The sequence below is a fragment of the Chelonoidis abingdonii genome, chromosome 5 (genome assembly GCF_003597395.2).
Source record: "Chelonoidis abingdonii isolate Lonesome George chromosome 5, CheloAbing_2.0, whole genome shotgun sequence".
NCBI classification, from domain to species: Eukaryota; Metazoa; Chordata; order Testudines; family Testudinidae; genus Chelonoidis; species Chelonoidis abingdonii.
This window is the reverse complement of record NC_133773.1, coordinates 26496702-26516752: the sequence shown is the minus strand read 5'-3', so window position 1 is coordinate 26516752 and position 20051 is coordinate 26496702. Positions and strand designations below refer to the sequence as shown.

At 44.3% G+C, this 20051-nt stretch overlaps 1 protein-coding gene across 2 annotated transcripts in view; it reads left to right on the top strand.

The window, feature by feature from the left end:
* UNC5C (unc-5 netrin receptor C) overlaps positions 1 to 19555 on the top strand; it is a 385127-nt gene extending 365572 nt beyond the window's left edge. For both annotated transcript variants that reach the window (XM_032762595.2, XM_032762594.2), the window contains 2 exons: positions 11450 to 11628; positions 12154 to 19555. In XM_032762595.2, coding sequence (XP_032618486.1) covers positions 11450 to 11628; positions 12154 to 12319 — 345 coding nt within the window. In that variant the 3' untranslated portion in view covers positions 12320 to 19555. The remainder of the gene's footprint in view (positions 1 to 11449; positions 11629 to 12153) is intronic.
* Positions 19556 to 20051: the final 496 nt, after the last annotated feature.

The window sequence follows — 20051 nt, the reverse complement described above, 5'->3', positions numbered from 1 at the left end:
ATGATGTATGAGTCAGCATGGAAACCTTTTGAGCTTTACATCAGGAAATCACAACATCATGATGAAACTGAGAGCAATTATATCATTTGTCTAGGAGTCAAGCACATGTGGCAATAATAAGGAAATAAGAAAAAAGTGGTTGCAGCATGTTGAAGTTGGTGAAATGTCAACGTCTCCTTATGGTCTGACCTTTACAAGTAGAGCAAGTCTGGCAAAGGAGAGCCCAGGCTCAGGTACCAGAAAGGGGTGAGGAAACCTACTATAATCACCAAAACAAATGCCATCTTTCTCCTGTGTCCTTTGTCTCCTACATGGTATGAAATGACAGACTGGGTATGTCTTGTTCCCCGGCTCATAGTCAAGGATAGTCTTCTTCTACAGAGAAATAAGCTTGGCCTGCTACTGCTACTCCTCCCAGAGTGTCATGAGCCCTTTGACTTACAAACATCTTTAGTTAAAGGCCCCGCTGACATTAATAAGGAATGTCACGATCCCATAGCAACCACTGGCATTTTCCAATCGACAGCCATATCTCTGAGCCACACAGTTTCACCCCTGCTGGCTTTGGATGGCGTTTTCACTTTCCAGGCCCAGCAGGTCTGCAAAGTTCAATAACTGTACAGCTCCAACAAAACAGAAGAAGCAGAATTTGGCAGGGGTAGGGGTCTGTCCCTTTGATGACTGCCTTCTGTTTGGATTGCACATATGCCGGCTGATAAAAAGGATGGTGGATCGGGAATAGAAATAAATGAAAAGGAAGTTAAAATCCCCCCTTTGTGGAGAAATGATTCTTCAAATAGTATGGCGGCAACATAAATACTTTCTGTCAGTTTCTCCAGGATAAAAAAATTGATTTCTTTCATGGTTCTGCTGCAGTATGATCCTTTCAAATATGATGGACGGGAGAAATGTCAGTGAGGTTTCTCCACAAGCAGCTGATAGTTTAGATAGATAAATAACTAAATCTGTGTAAATGAGATAGTTGTGAGCATTGGTAAGGAAAATAGAGAAGCATTTTTCTGCAAGTCAACAGCTGAGAGTCACACCCGGTTGGTAGTGACCCAAAAAGTCATTGTTGTCATCAAGGGGCTGCTGACCTACGTGAAAATGTTGGTAGCCTTCACCCCCAGTTCCTAATGAAGGGTGCCTTAGATAGTATGGTCATTGGCACTCCAAAAGTATCATTAGATCAGAGAGATAAATAGAATGAAACCCCACGACCCTCCAAGGCACTAATTGCATCCTAGCTGGGAAGGACTGCAAGGCATGAAGAATGAACTATCCTGTCACCCCTAAGGTACTCCTTTCCACTTTTACGGACTGGGCAAAGTATTTGCAGGAAGCTTGCATTGAACCTTCCTGTGCTGTACATGCTCTCTGGATAGACAGAAGACTTCAATCTCCATGGCGTGACAAGCTGACACCTTTTATCAATCCCTACATTCATTTTTTAAAACTTAACACAGACACCTCCACCATCCTCCTCTTGAATTATTCTCCCTTTTGTGTTCCTTATCATAAATCCCTATAAAGGAATTGGTCAAAGGGTCAAGATCAGCCAGGCACAGCTACAGTGGAGTAGGCATCATTACTACATAGCTAGAGCAGCTACTCAAATGTAACCATTTTTCTGGCTAAGAAGAGAAAGTGGGCAAACTCTGAACTGTGAAATCATGGAAAGTGAGTTCTTGTGGGTGACTTTCGGAAGGGCTGTGAGATGACAGCCGAAAATTACTTATTCTGCAGGGCCCTGAAAATGTGCACCATTACCCATAACATCTGCTTGGTTATTGGGTGTAAAGTTGTATATTCAACTGGGGACAACATAACATTAAAGACAGATGGTAAAACTACTATCATAAACAATTACTGTATAAGTGCTGTGTTGAGGTAATCTCTGATTTAACCTAGCAGAGAAGTGAAAGAACTGGTAATAGCTTTAATGAAACTCAAGTACACACTATAATTATCTTCTGCTGCTTATATGTAATAGGATCTGGTAATAGTTTCAAGGGAACAGAAAGAACACTATTGTCTTGTGCTGTGATTCCGTCCATCAGGGATTAATGCAGGGAGAGAATAGCATTCATTAGCGAGGCTACAGATCATGAGAATTGCTCATCATGGCTGGTGCATAGTGACATTCCCACATACACCGTGGCAGGGGCAGTCAGTGCTAAGAGCTGACATGCAGGACTCTGTCACCACATGAATTAGCTTTTATTGCTGTGCTAGTTTTGATGGCAAGGAGCATGTGGCCTCTTACGCATAGGATGGCTCTTAACCTGCTAGACTATAGTACAAAAGTCCTGGGATGAAGCTAGAGTGTGTGTGTGTATAGTTGTCTACAACTAAGAGAAGAATAATGGCCTTGTGTAGTTAGAACTCTGAACTGGGAGACATGAACTCTAAGTCAAATTCCTGGCTCTGCCACAGACTCCCTGTGTGGCCTTAGGTACATCTCTTAATCTCTCTGTGCCTCAGTTTCCTACCTTTAAAGTAGGGATTATAATGCATCTTTCTTTCACCCTTTGTATGTCTTTGCTTATATTGTAAACTCTTCAGGCCAGGGAGAGTGTCTTACTATGTATCTGTACAGAAACTTCCCCCAGTGGAATCTGATCTCAGATGGGGCTACTGGAATATGCATTATAATATATGTAAATATGAGAGAGTGGGAGATTTTTAGTCTTTGCCCAGTCCTTAATTCTAGAAGACCCCAATTCCCCACAAAGAAGCAGGCCCTTGTGCAGAAATCTTTATGATCCCTGCAATATTCCTGAGTTTCACAAAGGCAAGCAGCCAATGACACAGTCACAGCCAAACTTTCAGAGTGCCCTAAGAACTCTTTCCTTGTATGCTTTGGCCTGGAGATGGAGAGGGAAAGTGTCACCTCTATGATACTCCCAGTCACCACTGCCCTGAAGAACCTGTATTCTGTGTCTTCCATGTTCCAGGATACCAGCCTGTATTACAGGGTTAATACCGCCGATGGGGTCAATGTTATCGAATTTATTGTTGACACAGGCCTTTTGCTCACACACACCAAACACTGTAGTTTGGTATATGATTAGAGGGACCATAGTCAGTAGTTCTTTGTGCACAATAGTGTGAGGATGATTTTCCAGCTCTGTATTTCAATGTCTAGCATAAAAAGTCATTATGTAACATTTTAAAAAAGCATGGATGGAATGGACTAGATACTAAAAGGAGTAGATAGGGGAATACAGAATAATTCCACCCAAAGCCCAAGAATCGAGCTCACAACATTGACACCTGCTATTCCCAGTATATACTATGGTTACCTAAAACCTTGACCGGTTGCTGCTAAAGTGTGAGGTGTAGGCTAATGAGATTTCCTGGAAGCTGTGTGATGGCAGCTTGCACCAAGCATTGTAAAGTTTTGAGACTGTTCTCAGTTGTGTTTGTGGGGCATCTCCTGTAGCTAATTATACAGAGCAACACGTTAATTAGTAGAAAACTAAAGAAATTGACATATAAAGTAGATTTTTGTTATGGCTTTAGTACTTCATAGGTAACATTTGCTTTTCCTTTCCGATCAGCTAAAGTGATGATTGGAATCACTTCCCTTGTGCTGCTGCAGATGTAAGTTAGATCATGTATTGATGCTTTTTATTGCCTTCATCTACATTAAATGTCAATTTGTGGGTTTTTTGTACTTTTTATAAACTTCCCATTTGGTATTTGGTACATATTTGGTCTTTCTGAAAGTACCCATTATTCAGCTGAGAGGCTTGGGTCTTATCCATGCACAGTTTTATTTGGAGCTGTGTCTCTTTTCAGTTTAGTGGTCACAGAAGACACCTGGATTCTGTCCCCATCTCTGCCACTCACTTTCTGAATGACCTTAGGCAAGCCACTTTATATCAATTTCCCCTTCTGTAAAATGGGGATAGTTTATATTTTCCTTTCTCTGTAATGTGCTTTGATATCTACAGATGAAAAGCACATTGCATGAGCTGAATGTTGCTGTTCTGGTAGCAGATTGCCTGGTGCTACAGACTGATTTTGGTTTGGTTTTTAGTGAGCCTGCATGGTTTCCCCAGCACACTTTAAATATCTTGTGCTATCCCCTATACATTCCCTTCCCTGAAAGACAGCTGCCATCTCCTCAACCTTCAACACACTCTAGGGAAATTTCTGTCATGCTTCCATGGTGCCAATCACCTTCAGTTCCTGTTGTTTTCAGAAGTAGTTGAGGGCACTCAGCACCTTCTATGATCTGGCCTGCTGACATCACTTAATAAATAGCCTCACTCCTGAAAACCTCAGGGGAACCCTCAACATAAGAATATAAGAACATAAGAATGGCCGTACTGAGTCAAACCAGTGCTTCATCTAGCCGATTACACTATCTCCGCCACTGGCCAGTACTAGAGCTTCAGGGGGAATGTACAGAACACCCCATGTTCCAGCACTCAGAGGTTCAGGGTCATTCCAAGCATGGGGTAACATCCCTGACCATCCTGGTTTACAGTCATTGATGGATCTATCCTCCATGAACTAATCTAGTTATTTTTGAACCCAGTTATACTTTTGGCCATCACAACATCCCAGGGCAATGAATTCCACAGGTTAATTGTGCATTGTGTGAAAGAGTACTTCCTCTTCTTTGTATTAACCTCGCTGCCTACTAATTTCATTGGGTGAACCCTGGTTTGTGTATTGTGGGAAAGGGTAAATAACACTTCTCTCGTTGCTTTTTCCACATCATTCATGATGTTATAGACCTCTGTAATATCCCCCTGTAGACATCCGCTGTTGGGGTTCGCCCCTCTCTGGGGCGGCTGGGAGCCAGGCTGCCTCACTACCTGGGCAACAAACGACAGCTCAGGGCTCAGACCCTCAGGCAGGGGCTGAGCAAACAGTTTAGTACTTTAAGCCCAGGCCCTAGATCAGGGCAGGGCTACAAACAACAGATCAGGGCTCAGACTCTCAGGCAGGGGCTGAGCAAACAGTTCAGTATACAAGCCTAGGCTCCTGGGCCTGAGCATCGGGCAAGGGGGAGACTGCCAGCTCTGAGTGAGGTGGCAGGGGGGACGCAGGCCTGCCCACTCCTCTGCGTCCCAGCCCAGGGCCCTAACAGCAGCAGGCAGCCTGCTGCTGTGTCAGTGGGGATCCTGGCTGCAACTCACTGACATTGGCTCGGGGTGTGTTGCAGCCAGACTAGGGTCAGCTGCCCCCGGGCTACTTCCAGATTCCCCCTCGGGGCCTACTGGGATCCTTGGGTCGTCCTCCACAGGGTTCAAGTGCATGGGTTCGTCACGGCCAGAGCTGGGTGGTAGGTCCGGCAACGCCTCCGGAAAGTCGACCCAAGGTAGCTCCGGCGGCTCTTCCGGGTAGCAGGCGCAGGGGAGCTCCGGCGGCTTCTCCAGGTGGTGGGCGTGGGGAATCTCCAGCAGCTCCTCCAGGTAGTGGGCGCGGGGGAGCTCGGGCCACTCTGGGCGGCAACCCTGGGTCGCAGGAGTCTCCCAGTCCCGAGATCCCTCAGGGACGTCGGCTCACTCCGGCTGCTGGGGTTTAACTGAGCTCTGAGGGCCCACTTTTATAGCTCCGGGTCAGCGCCTGACCTTTTGAGGGGCGGGCTCAGAGCTCTTTAGCTCCAGCCAGTCCGGCCTCCGGCTGGGCTCTTCCTCCTCTGGGGCGGCTGGGAGCCAGGCTGCCTCTCTACACCCCCCTTAATTGTCTCTTTTTTAAGATTAAAAGCCCTAATCTTTTTAGTCTCTCCTTGTATGGAAGCTGTTCCATACCCTTGATCAACTTAGTTGCTCTTCTCGGAACCTTTTCCAGTTTCACTACATACTTTTTGGGGTGGGGCATAACTGATTCAGTATTCAAGGTAAGGCACACCATGGATTTATATTTTTGATATTTGCTGTCTTATTTTCTATCCGTTGCTAATTGTTCCTAACATTGTGTTAGCCTTTTTGACACTGCTGAGCACTGAGCTGAAGTTTTCAGAGAACTATCCACGATTACTTCAAAATCTCTTTCTTGAGTGGTACTTGCTAATTTAGAACCCATCATTATATAAGCATAGTTGGGATTTTTTTTTTCCACTGGGCATTACTATCCACTTATCAATGTTGAATTTCATCTGACATTTGTTGCCCAGCCACCCAGGATAGGGAGATTACAGTCAGCTTTGGACTTTATGAAATTATTCAAGAACGATTCATCTACAAACTTTGCAACTTCACTGATCTCTTTTCCAGATCATTAATTAATATGTTGAACAGCACTGGTCCCAGTACAGATCCTTGGGGAACACTGCTGTTTACCTTTCTCCATTGTAAAAACTGACCATTTATTCCTACCTCTGGGTTCCTATCTTTTAACTAGTTACTGATCCATGAGAGGACCTTCCCTCTTATCCCACAACTGTTTATTTTCCTTAGGTGCTTAGTAGTGAGGGACTTTGCCAAAGGCTTTCTGAAAATCCTGGTACACTATATTATAGACTCATAGACTCATAGGTCAGAAGGGACCAATATGATCATCTAGTCTGACCTCCTGCACAAGGCAGGCCACAGAACCCTACCCATCCACTTTTATAACAACCCCTAACCCATGACTGAGTTATTGAAATCCTCAAAATTGTGGTTTGAAGACCTCAAGCTGCAGAGAATCCACCCGCAAGCGACCCATGCCCCACGCTGCAGAGGAAGGCGAAAAACCTCCAGGGCTTCTGCCAATCTGCCCTGGAGGAAAATTCCTTCCCGACCCCAAACATGGCGATCAGCTAAACCCTGAGCATGTGGGCAACCCTTAGCATGTGGATTGGATCACCCTTATTCATATGCTTGTTGACACAATCAGAGAATTCTAATAGATTGGTGAGGCCCAACTTCTATTTATAAAAAGCCATGTTGACTGTTTCCCAACTAATAGTGTTCACCTATGTGTCTGGTAATGCCCCACGCTGCAGAGGAAGGCGAAAAACCTCCAGGGCCTCTGCCAATCCGCCCTGGAGGAAAATTCCTTCCCGACCCCAAACATGGCGATCAGCTAAACCCTGAGCATGTGGGCAACCCTGAGCATGTGGATTGGATCACCCTTATTCATATGCTTGTTGACACAATCAGAGAATTCTAATAGATTGGTGAGGCAAAACTTCTATTTATAAAAAGCCATGTTGACTGTTTCCCAACTAATAGTGTTCACCTATGTGTCTGGTAATTCTGTTCTTTACTATAGTTTCTACCAATTTGCCTGATACAGAAGTTAGACTCACCAGCTTGTAATTACCAGGATCCCCTCTGGAGGGCTTTTTAAAAATTGGCAATTACATTAGCTACCTTCCAGTCATCTGGTACAGAAGTTTGTTTCATACTACAGTTTCATATTTGAGCTTCTTCAAAACTCTTGGATGAATACCATCTGGTCCTGGTGAGAAAAGGTGACTGAGGTAATCTCTTTTATTAGACCTACTTCTGTTGGCGAGAGACACAAGCTTTTGAGCCACACAGAGATCCTCATGACTTATGACCATTTAATGTATTAAATTGTTCCAAACCTTCTCCGAGACATCTCAGTCTGGGACAGTTCCTCAGATTTATGACCTAAAAAGAATGACTCAGGTGTGGGAATCTTCCCCACATCCTCTGCAGTGAAAACTGATGCAAAGAATTCATTTAGTTTTTCAGCAATGGCCTTATCTTCCTTGAGTGCTCCTATATCACCTTTGTCATCTAATCACCCCACTGCCTGTTTGGCAGGCTTCCTGCATCTAATGTTCTTTAAAAAATTCTTACTGTTAGTTTTTGCATCGTTAGCAAGTTGCTTCTCGAACTCTCTCTTGGCCTGCCTAATTATACGTTTCACTTAACCTGCCAGAGTTTGTGCTCCCTCCTATTAATTAGCCTCACTAAGTTTTAGCTTCCAAAGTTTAATGGATGCCTTTTTTTCTCTGCTTAACCATGGTGACATTCTTTTGGTCATCTCATTATCTTTTCTGATTCAGGGTATGCATGTAGCCTGAGCTTCTATTACGGTGTTTTTAAATAGTCCCCAAGCTGCTTGAAGCCATTTAACCTTTGTGACACAGCTCCTTTTAATTTTTGTCTAAGAAGCCTTCTCATTTTTATGCAGTTCTCCTTTTTGAAGTTACCATGTTGATTTTTTTGAGTATTATCCCCCCCTACAAGGATGTTAAATTTAATTATATTATGGTTACTATTACCGAGGGGTTAAGCTACCTCTTGGATCAGATTCTGTGCTTCAGTTAGGACTAAATGAAGAATTGCTTCTCCCCTTGTGAGTTCCAGGACTAGTTGCTCCAAGAAGCAGTCATTTATAGTGTCTAGACGTATTTCTGCATCATGTCCTGAGGTGACACATACCCAGTCAATATGAGGATAGTTGAAATCCCCCATTATTATTGTGCTTTCTGCTTTTCTAGGCTCTCTAATCTCCCTGAGCATTTCACAATCACTGTCACCATCCTGATCAGGTGGTCAGTAGTATATTCCTACTACTATACTCTTATTGTTCGAGCCTGGAGTTTCTTCCCATACAGATTCTGTGGTACAGTTTCTTTCATTTAAGATTTTTACCTTATTTATGCTTATCTATGCTGTCTTTTACATGTAGTGTCATTCCCTCGCCAGCGCATCCTACCCTTTCATTTCTATATATTTCATACCCTGGTATTACCATGTTCCACTGATTATTGCCATTCCAACAAGTTTCCATAATTCCTATTATATCAATATCCTTAGTTGATGTGAGACCCTCTAGTTCATCCGTCTTAGCAGTTAGACTTCTAGCTTTTGCATGTAAGCACCTGTACATTTTGTCGATATTCAGTTGCTTGCCTTTATGTGTTGTATTTAAAGGGACTCCTCTTACATTTGATTGTTCCTCAATAACTCCTACCTGTACTTTACCAACTTCTTTCCTATCCTCTTTACTAGGCTACAGAGTCCCCTCCCCTTGAATAAATTCAACCCTAAGAAACATCTCTGCTCGAACCGTGCGCTCCTCCTCACCTGTTGGCTCTCCCACAGCCATTTCATTTAAAAAATACGTTCTAATTATGTGTGCCATAACCATTTTGGTTTAGGTAGAGCCTATGCCTCCTGTTTAAGAAGGATCCTTAAAGGGAACATGTATCTTCTAAAAGGGTGATCTCATTGGGATTATTAAAAAAAATCTGATCCTAGCTGAGTTTTCCTGCATGGCTGAAAATGTCTGGTTCATTTTTTCCCTTCCTCTTTTTTCACTTATGCATCCTGCCCATCTGGGTTGTGACTGGACCTGGAAGCTGACAGGCGAGAACATTTCTAGAATGGATGTTCTTGAGGGGTTATCAGACAAAGAATCTCATGAGACATCAGCAACCAAAATTTAGTCTCAAGATTTGTTTAGATAAGATCCTGGAACAGAAGTAGGCAAACTACAGCCCACGGGCCACATCCAGCCTGCGGGACCATCCTGCCTAGCCCCTGAGCTCTGGGCCAGGGATGCTAGCCCCCGGTCCCTCCCCTGCTGTCCCGCCCCCCCCTGCAGCCACGTGGGGAGCACTCTGGCCCACCGCTCCTGCCAGGCTGTGCAGCTTGCACCCGCCCACTTCCCAGGCTTCCCAGTTAGCCAGTCCTGCTGCTCTGAGCAGCATGGTAAGGGGGCAGGGAGCGGGGTGATTGGATAAGGGGAGGGAATACTGGGGACTATCAGGGGACAGGAAGCAGGGGGCAGTTGGATAGGGAGTAGAGTCCCAGGGGAGGGCAGTTAGGAGCAGGGGGTCCCAGGGAGTGGTCAGGGAGCAGGTGGATGGGGCGGAGGTTCTGAGGGGAGGTCGTCAGGAGATGGGGAAGGGTTGGATAGGCATGGGAGTCCCAGGGGGCCTGTCAGGGGACAAGAGTGTGGATAGGGGTAGGGGCAGTCAGGGGACACGGGGCGATTGGATGGCAGGGTACCCTGGGGGGCAGTCAGGGAGCAGGGAACAGTTGGATGGGGTGGAGGTTCAGGGGGGGCGGTCAGGGGACGTGGAATAGGAGGGCTGATTGGCGTCGGAGTCCCGGGGGGCTTGTCGGGGGGCAGGGCTATGGATAGCGGTAGGGGCAGTCAGGGGACAGGGAGCGGAGGGGTTGGATAGGGGCTCTGAGGGGGGGAGTCGGGAAGTGGGAGGGGGCCAGGCTGTTTGGGGAGGCACAGCCTTCCCTACCAGGCCCTCCATACTGTTTCACAACTCCAGTGTGACCCTCGGGCCAAAAAGTTTGCCCCCCTCTGCTCTATACCCAATGCACGCTAAGACACTTTTCAGACAAGGAGATGGTCGCGGTCCCTGCCCTGAAGCACCCACCACTTGTCATTCATAGATTATTCCGTTATGTAGGTCAAATATGTGTCACTTGGTGTAAAGTAATAGCCTGAGGTGGCTCCATTCCCTCTATTCCTGCCAGCCGGATGACAACATAGAAGGTAGTAGAACTTCAAAGAAACCCACAAGGGGTATATATAGGAGGAAGGTGACTGCCAGGATGCTTCTTCCTCTGTGTAAAGCCTCTGTTGCCTGTTAGCCCATGGCTTTGTGTGAAAGAGAGAGCTGGGGAGTGGAGTTGCAGCAGGAGCAGGGGAACAGCACGTTCCACATTGTAGTGCAGACTGAGGACCACATAAAAATGAGGGATCAGCTAATGCCTGGAGTGGCACCAACTCTCTCTTCATGGTTTGTTCCCCATCAAAAGACTCCCAGAGCACAGGTGCTGGCTGAGAGATAATAGCAGCATATCCACCAAGCTGCTGCAATGCCTTTGTTCTGTGTCTGCGTCTCTCCATGTGTGTGAGGAGGAGGAGAATATAGAGAGAGAGATGTCTCCCCCTTTCTACCCCCAATAGGGGCTGCCCTACCTCTTGGTACTAGCACACCAGGGCTGGCCCCACACCGAAGCAGGAATGGTGCATCAAAAATACCCCTCCCCCCCAAGTCCCAGGCATCTTTGGGGGGTAAATGCTTCTATATTTTCATTGACACGGACGGGAAACATAGGCCCCTTAATGCTTTTTCTGTCACCTGACTCCAAATGCTCTTCCCCACAAAATTCATGTCCAATATTCCTTGTTCCCCACATCAGGGAGAGTTTCCCACACACAGAAGTCACTGAGACCTGCTGAAAAGCTCTAGGGATCTCATTTTGCCCTAAGAAAGAGCTTGGTGTTTCTCCACATTAACTGATCAAGCTGGGTCCAAGGTTTTCATCTAGGCCAACCTGGAGTGATGATAAACCTGCTGCCTGTGAAAGTTAGCTATACATATGTCTGTTCCTTTCAGCTGACTGACATCAAACGCATATACAACTTGATTAGCATGAGGCTGCTCCTCCACTAACGCGAGCAATAGGATTCTGCCTTTGTGCTTGGTGATTGCTTTTGTGTTCAGTAACAACACTGCTTTATTTCCATCCCCACCTCTTTCTGCAAAACTTAGGAACCTACTGGCATTGACTATCCTCTCATGGATTCAGCAAGTACCATCACCACCATAGTGGGACCAAGCGCTTTCAGTATTCCCCTCCCCATCAGACAAAAGCTCTGCAGCAGCCTTGATGCCCCACAGACCAGGGGCCATGACTGGAGAATGCTGGCCCACAAACTGAAATTGGACAGGTGGGTGTGTTGCCTGTGTGAACTCAACAACATGGCTGAGTGAATACATAAGGGCTGTTGTTATAGACCGGTGTGTGCGCGGGCAGTGAGCTACTCACTGTTGTCCTTGTTAAGGGCCCAGCCCTGGTCCCAGTGAAATCAGTGAGCTATTTGTCATTGACTTCAGCGTAAGAGGAGTTGCTCAAAGAGCACTTTTACAGAGTAAGTGGCCCACAAAATAGCAAGGCTTGGATGAACCACATAGGCAAGAGGACAATGCCAGCTGTTAAAAGGTGGAACAGATCCCCGTCAGCTAGTCTAAATCAGCCCAGGTCTGTTTAAGCCAGGGGTGCAACTCTGATTTGCACCAGCTGAAGATCTGGTGCAGAAGGTTTCAGTGCACAAGTGCAGTACAAAGACCTACAGACTAGTTACAGTGAATGCTCATGCAGAGTGTACATACTGGCTGTGGTTTGTGGATAGTTTGAATCAGCATTGACAGAGGCAGCCAGTCTTACAAGACCATTTCCCTTTGTTCTGTTGCAGGTACCTAAATTATTTTGCTACAAAATCGAGTCCTACTGGCGTGATCCTAGATCTTTGGGAAGCCCAGAATTTTCCTGATGGCAACCTGAGCACATTGGCAGCAGTCCTTGAAGAAATGGGAAGACATGAGACAGTTGTTTCTTTGGCAGCAGAAGGAAAATATTGATGCAACCTTGGAATGAAAAAGGAGGAATGGAACTAGGGTAGTGGTATTGCCCTGTGAGCTATGAATAAGAAACAAAACGAATACCCAGACCAATGAGTTTCACAAAAGACATTTCAGAGAAGGAAAAATCAGCCCTGACTTTCACATATGTTCTCCTTGTACATTATGACAGGATCTAAAAGAAATCATGCAAAGTTGTACCTTGAAAATATAAATCAACCTAACGTTCCCCTCAGCTTGGCTGTACACTGCTTGGTACAGGATTTTACAGTTTCCTAGGAAACGCTTTTTATTGCTATCCAGATGTATGGATAAACTTTCTTAACAATCCCAGTTTCTATGGACGTTGTTTACATCAAATACCGGACAGGGGTAAGGAGACTGCCCAGGGCTCTTTATATTTTTGTTTAAAGCCATTCTAGACAAAGCTGTGGACAGTTGGTTGTGGCTATTTCAGATGATCAATTTCCAGTGAAATTCAAACTTTGGCTACAAATCCGTCCATCAAGTGTCTCAAAATAATCCTTCCATCATTGTTCTGTTTCTTAGATCTGGTTGAAAGGACCACTGTTTTGAAACGCATGCATCTGGAAAGCAGATAATCTGGGTGCTAAGCAGGAATGCATGTCTCTCTCCCTGCCTCTCCCAAGGGAATTCCACGGGTTCGTTGTGAAAAATAGTTGTAGGATTGTAGGGACAATAGGGATTCATTTTCAACTCACAATATAACCCACTCCCTTCTTAAAGAAAGTGTGTGTGTGTGTGAGATAGATGCAATTTGGAGTGTGGGTTGGGTGGAGGGAAATAACCCTGCAAACAGATTTTGCTGTAATGATTATTTACTGATAAGTATCTAATGCAAGGATTATTATTATTTTATTTTAATTTCTAATTTGTCAGCAATAGCATGTATCATTCAAGTGTAAGCAGAACCTGTTCTCTCCCTTCTGGTGCTGCATGGGTTCTTCTAACACACTTCCCTTCAAATGCCACTCTCCCTCCCCCTCTCCAGCCTTTGTGCTCACCCTCCAAGGCCTCGGGTTGCCAGCAGGGCATGCTCACATGGTTAGCATCCACTGGACCAGATCCTCCACTGGTGTAAATTGAAGTCAATGATTTAAACCAGCAGAGGATCTAGTTCAGTGAGTGCCAACTATCACATCATGTGAGCTACTGCCAGGGGCGGCTCCAGGCACCAGCACACCAAGCACATGCCTGGGGTAGCAAGCCACGGGGGGTGCTCTGCCAGTCACCACGAGGGCGGCAGGCAGGTTGCCTTCGGCGGCATGCCTGCGGAGGGTTCGCCGGTCCCGCGGCTTCAGCGGACCTCCCACAGGCCTGCCACCGAATCCCTGGGACTGGGAACCTACCGCAGGCAAGCCGACGAAGGCAGCCTGCCTGCCGTGCTTGGGGCGGCAAAATACCTAGAGCCGCCCCTGGCTACTGCAACATCCCCTATTTACTAATGATTCAAGGAGCAAACATCCCATTGTTATTCTGGAAGCCGGGGCTGCCCAATGCCAATGCTGTGAATACACCCTCCCAAACCAACCACACATAGCCCTTAATTTTCAGAAGCACGTGTAGCAACAGTATGTAGGTACTTCTCATGAATGCCTGATGTGGATATTCATGTGACACATCAGGCAATGCGTGTGAAAAACATGCGTGTACACTCTGGAAAATAAAGACCTTAAGCTCTGATTTTTTTAAAAAAAAAAACAGATCTTGAGCAGCCACCACTCCCATTTACTTTCCTTGGGATTGTGGGTGCCCAGCCCCATTGAAAATCAGTCCCTTCAATTTTAATCAAAGATGTGTGATAGTGGAGGACAGTTATGGAACAGGGAGGCTGCTCCATTTTATTCTACGGGCAAATTCTGCTGTGTGTGATGCATTGCTACTTCTCTGCCTCCATGCAGGGAAGTGTTGCTGGAGACCATGAGAGTTCCACTCCACAGGGCAGTGTAGAATAACGGTGTTGAATTCTGCTCTACAGCAGAGCTTTCTCCTCGCTATTTTCACACTTTATAAATGCTCTTCAAAGTTGTCTCAGCAGTTACGGCTGGAAAACATTTCCACTGTTGTAGAAGGTGCTCATTTCTTTTCATGCCATGTCCCTCTTGGCCATTTTGATGTGCACAAACAGCTGATGTGAGGAGTTAGGCAAGTAAAGCTAACTGTTGTTTTTCCAGTTGCCATTTCTTTGCAGACTTGTTTTGCTTTGTGATTAGTGGGAAGAGTGACTCTTTTGTATGATGCAGGGCATATCATTTCAAGATTTCTTCCTAACCTTTCCTTTCACTTCCATTGCTAGGAAAGCATTTGCACCCATGCCATCGAGCCAGGGCCTGATTTTTTATTTATTTATTTTATACTCTCACTCTGTATTCTTCTATGGGATTTTTTTTTCTCCTCACGTTTTAAAGTCTGCATTTTTAAATGTAACTGTGGAAATGTCATTCATCAAAATGGAAGGCAAATTTCGTCTGACCTTTTCCCCATTTTGACATTTCGTAGGCTTTTTAGCTTCAGCTCAGTGTCGCCGACAGTGTTCACAAAACCATTCCCTGGGTGGAGAGCAGTTTGCCAGCAACTCACAAGTGGTGAAACCCAGATATAGACTCATAGGGCTGGTGTGCACAGGTTCTTACCTTCAGAATCTGCCTGCGTTTTAGTGTGGAGGACTCTCTCTGACGAGCTTGAACCTGATTGTCCTTTTCATATGCAGTCTTATAATCCTGTTGGTTTGGGGCCTAATCTAAACCCCATGGAAGTCAATGGAAGTCTTTTCATAGACTTGAGTGGGTTTTGGCTCAGTCTCACCATTTCCTCTCGCCTTCCCCACTACTCCCTTCTTGTCTCCAATATGCTTTCCTAACCCAGTCTCATCTATGGCCTTCAAAAAATGTCTCCCTCTTTAGGGAAGCAGAGTCCCTGCCTTTCAGCAACATTTTAACCATTTTCCCACACTCTGTTCCTCCCCAGTGGTGTAAGGGGGGGGCTGAAAGGTGTGTCCCAGTTTTCCTCTATTTCAGCTCCAAGCAGGTACATCTTTAATACTCCTCCTGCTGGGCTGCTCTTTCAGGACAGGCTGATGCTCTTTTCTCTCTCTCAGCTCCTGCCTTCCACTCCTAGAAGCATCTTTTGTCCTATAAACCTCTAAGATCCTTTGAACTCACTACTGTACATTTTCACTTAGTAAGAAAACCTGCAGCCTTCTCACCTTAACCATGCGAGGAAGTTTCTGATAGTCACAGGCTAAGCTGTCTTAAGTATAAACTTGGTGTTGGAACGCTCTTTGCCAACAGAGTGTCTGTTCTCTGGTTTAAAAAAAACAAACCTGCAGCTGGGTGACTTCGGGTAAGCAATTCTGACGCAGGTCAATATCATTCTCGATGTACAGTACTTCCCTCGTTTTGCCACTGAGGGATTGGTCAATAGAAAAAGCTTAGCCCATACTCTGAGGGAAGTGGAGAGTGAGTGCCTATCCAAACTAATATTGCCACTTGTTGAGAAAGGGGAGGTGAGCTTGACTCAGAACCGCAGTTGTTCCTATTCTTATTCCAACCCATCTGCTTGGGTGTCCAGTAATCTGAAAAGATCTCAAGTAATCCAGTGTAGGGACGAAGGTGCTCTTTACTTCCCTTCCGTTGCAGTAGGTTCACATGGGTGGCAGGGCCTAATGGCACCGTATAAACTTTTGGTCTAGCCTAAATGTTTCTGTTGAATGGTCCAACGTAAATTAATGCTCAAAATTAGTGATAGATAACCGATTGTACTTTGCAATTGCACCTCCTTGGATAAGTGATTTGGGAATCTGGTCCCATCCAAACCTTTAGCTCTCTCTCATTTTAGCTTCCACATCAATTCAAGCTTCCTTTGTTTTGGGGGTTTTCTTCCCACCCTGCAGAAGGCTTAAGTGGTTCGTGGATGGCAGATACATTTGCAGCTCAAAACCCATCTTTCTAAATTTCACTTGGAGTGCTCCAGATTCAATATGCATCCATTTCATTGAGGGGAGGGGGTGTTTTGAGGGGAGAGGGATTAATTTTCAAAATCCCTTGGATAGGAGAAAATAGAAGCAGTCCTTACCGCTGTATGTTTGTACACACTGCCATCTAGTGCTATGGACCATACTTTTTATGGAATACTGACACCAGTTTAAAACTGATAAAGATTAGCTTACATATTACCGGAGGGAAATAAATGTTGTGAGCCGGCTGTTTAGAATGGCAATTCAGTTGTGCAGACAGCATCAACTCTTAAGACCTGTCATAACATTTACAGTGGGGGAATCAGCTTGTTTAAAAGATGACTGCACACTTCTTATCCTAAACGTATTTACTTTTTTTTTTAAAAAAAAAGCTTAATATTTTCATTGCCCACCCCATGATTTTGAATTATTGCAATTTTGCTGCTTATTATGCCACCTCCTCATTACATGTTGGTTGCTAATTATATAAATAAAATATATATGTTATATATAAATATATATATAAAAAAATCTACAGACTTTGAAGAAAATCTTTAGTTTCTGATTTAAAATCACTATTGGATGGAGTTGTTTTAGTCTCATTGCTTTGGGTTCTTTTGTGTTGTTTTCCTCATTAAAGGTGGCTGTCAGTGTACTTGATAAGTCCTGTGTAAGTTTTACATGCACACCAGCTGTATCATATGAACAGTGTGAGACCTGGTGATTATTATTTTTATAAACTATGTACATTCTGAAGTGATGGAGGTCTCTTCAAACAGGATTTGATTTTGTAGGAGATGGTTAGTGACCAAGACTCCTTTTTGACATCCGCAGAAATGTAAACATTCACAGGACATTTCGCTGTTTGGGAGGCACATAGAGCAAAGATGTTTCTGTCAACCTGAGTATCTCGGCATTTCTGTTGCTCACCTATAGATGTATGTACACAGAGTAAACCTATTATCATGGATAGGGTCCTGATGGGATTCTTGTCTTGCTACCCAAAATAGGTTTGGGTTTTTTTTAACCTCTTAGACTTTGGTGTGTGTTTTAGCTGAGTAGTGGCTACAGCACTTAAATTAATTTTTTACATGATAATGCAGTTGAGTCTGTTTGATCCTAAGTTCAGGGCACTTTGTAAACTACCTTACTGAGCATTTGAAAATCTTTTCGGGTATTTTTCTGATCTGGGGGCTGGCCTTGAAGTGACTAGTCGCCCTCAGAGGTCAGTGAGAAACTAAGGATACAAGTGGTTTAGGAATGAAAACAGAGCCTTTATAACCTTCCCCTGGGAAGGACTCCAACCACGTATTCACTTCAGGGTCACTCTTATTGCTATTTCTAAACTCTATTTAGAGCATTTAGTTTGCAAAGTTTTGTAAGGCACATTGCAAGTTTTTAAACATTTCAGTATTATGTTCCCCTCAAAGTGGGGCTTTCACATGAATGCAAAGTTGAAGGGGGTGGCAAAAAAGGATATTTATAGTAAGTGCTGGAGGCCCTTAGCTATGATGTCAGATAAGTCTGGTTAAATAAGCGATTCCTACTTCCTCACAGCCTAGCTGCTGCTTTAGAAATGACTCTACAATGAAGTCACAGTCCCTTGTCTGCATACTTCATTTCATTCCAATGGGGAAAAAAAATGAAGGTGATGTCCAAAATCCAGCGTTTAGCATCACTGCAAGCTCAGGTAAGCAGAGCTGTGGCAGGAGGGAGGTAATGGTTTCAGTGTTAAGAGGGTTGGTAACTGGCAAGACAGTGCACGGAGATAGGTCTTCACAAAACCCCCACGACTGAACACTCTGGCTGGTGGTATGAGCTCATCTCTGGATACAAACTCATTCGCTTAAGCTTGGTATGTCTCAAAGTTCCCCCTAACCCAATATATGAAAGTCCCTCTTCAAGCAATGCCTATACAAAAATAGATAATTTCACTCATCTCCATAGGTGAAAGGGTATTTAGCATTTCTTATGATGTCAGTGAAAGTGTACATTGCATTAGCGGGTTAGTCTTTACTGCTGTTTACAGAGAAATTGCTATGTGTGTATTGTACTCTGGATTTGACCTTCTCATTGCAGGAGACTCAATAGTTCTAGCATTAAGCCACCTTCTAGGTTTTCTTTTAAGAACCCAGATGTTACATATCACATCATTCAAAGGAGGATATCAGTTTCTGGATGAAAATTTCAATTTCTGTTGGCATCCAGTGGCGGAACAGGCCTTAGCTGAGAACAGTTTGCTTTGTTTACTCGCACTTAGGTGGCCATTTCCACCAATCTACAGTAATGTGTAAACCAGGGGTAGGCAAACTATGGCACGAGTGCCAAAGGCGGCGCACGCGCTGATTTTCAGTGGCACTCACACTGCCCAGGTCCTGGCCACCAGTCCAGGGGGCTCTGCATTTTAGTTTAATTTTAAATGAAGCTTCTTAAACATTCTGAAACCTTATTTACTTTACATGCAACAATAGTTTAGTTATATATTATAGACTTATAGAAAGAGACCTTCTAAAAACGTTACAATGTATTACTGGCACACGAAACCTTAAATTAGAGGTGAATAAGTAAAGACTTGGCACACCACTTCTGAAAGGTTGCCGACTCCTTGTGTAAACCAAGGATCCTAAAAAGAAATAAGCCTGCAAAATAAACAAGACTATAAAGAATGAACTACACTGTGGGCTCTCATTCTCCAACCCATGCATCAGCCACCAACCCCTCCAGAGCAGGGCATAAAACACAATCCGTATTAAGTATTTGTTCTCCCCAGCTATAGTATGGGATGTACATGTTTGACTTCATTTACTAAAATGCCCTCTTTCCATTAAATACTGAACAGTGACATGCAGATCACATAGGCAATGCCTTTTTAAAAACACAAAGGTCTCCAACAAAAGGAAAATCTTGGATGGCCCATGCTTTCAAGGTGTATCACAGTTCCGCTACAGACATGTTACTTAAGGTTGTTGGATTTGGGGGGGGGGTTGTGTGTGTTCCGATACAGAGATGTATTTTGTTTGGTTTTCATTTTCCTGTTGCTGTATCTTCTATGCAATTCCTTTTCTAAAGAATTACTAACAGAAGTGCTAGCCATTGCATTATTTGTATTGCTGTACAGTGGAGGTGTGGTTTACTAGTTCTGAGTGTGCCTCTTCTCCCTTTTCTCTCTCCTTCCCTCTGTTTGTAAATGCCTGCGTTTATTCTGTCAGCCTAACATGTACAAAGTGTAAGAAAGAATTTTTAAACAGGTAATAAATTATATTTATAAGCAACTAGAAAAAACAAGCTGATGTCCAAATGTTTGAAATAAACATCCTGGCTTGCTCTTTGAACTGTATTATCAACAGCAGGAGGTGCTGTTTGTTTTTATATTTTTGCACATCTGTGTGCTCAAGAGAAAAGTGTTCTTGGCTATAAATACATGCCAGGACCCAATCTTACTCCTAAGATGCTGCACAAGACAGCAGGGATCAGAACCACAAATTTATAGGGGGACATCATGTCCTGCAATTTGAAGTTAAAACTAAAAAAAATTTTGGGAAAAAAGTGAATAGATGCTGAGATGAATTTTTAGAAAAAGAAATGGTCTGTCCAAGATATTACATCTGACTGACTGTGAGCCCTGTGGGGTTTATAACCTAGGCATTACACGATTCTGTAGAAGCAGCACCATGTGGTTACCTCTTGTTTGAGTTAAGGTCCATTTTGGGGACGAGAGATGTTGAACATCAGCATTTTAATGTGTTTTTGGTTATT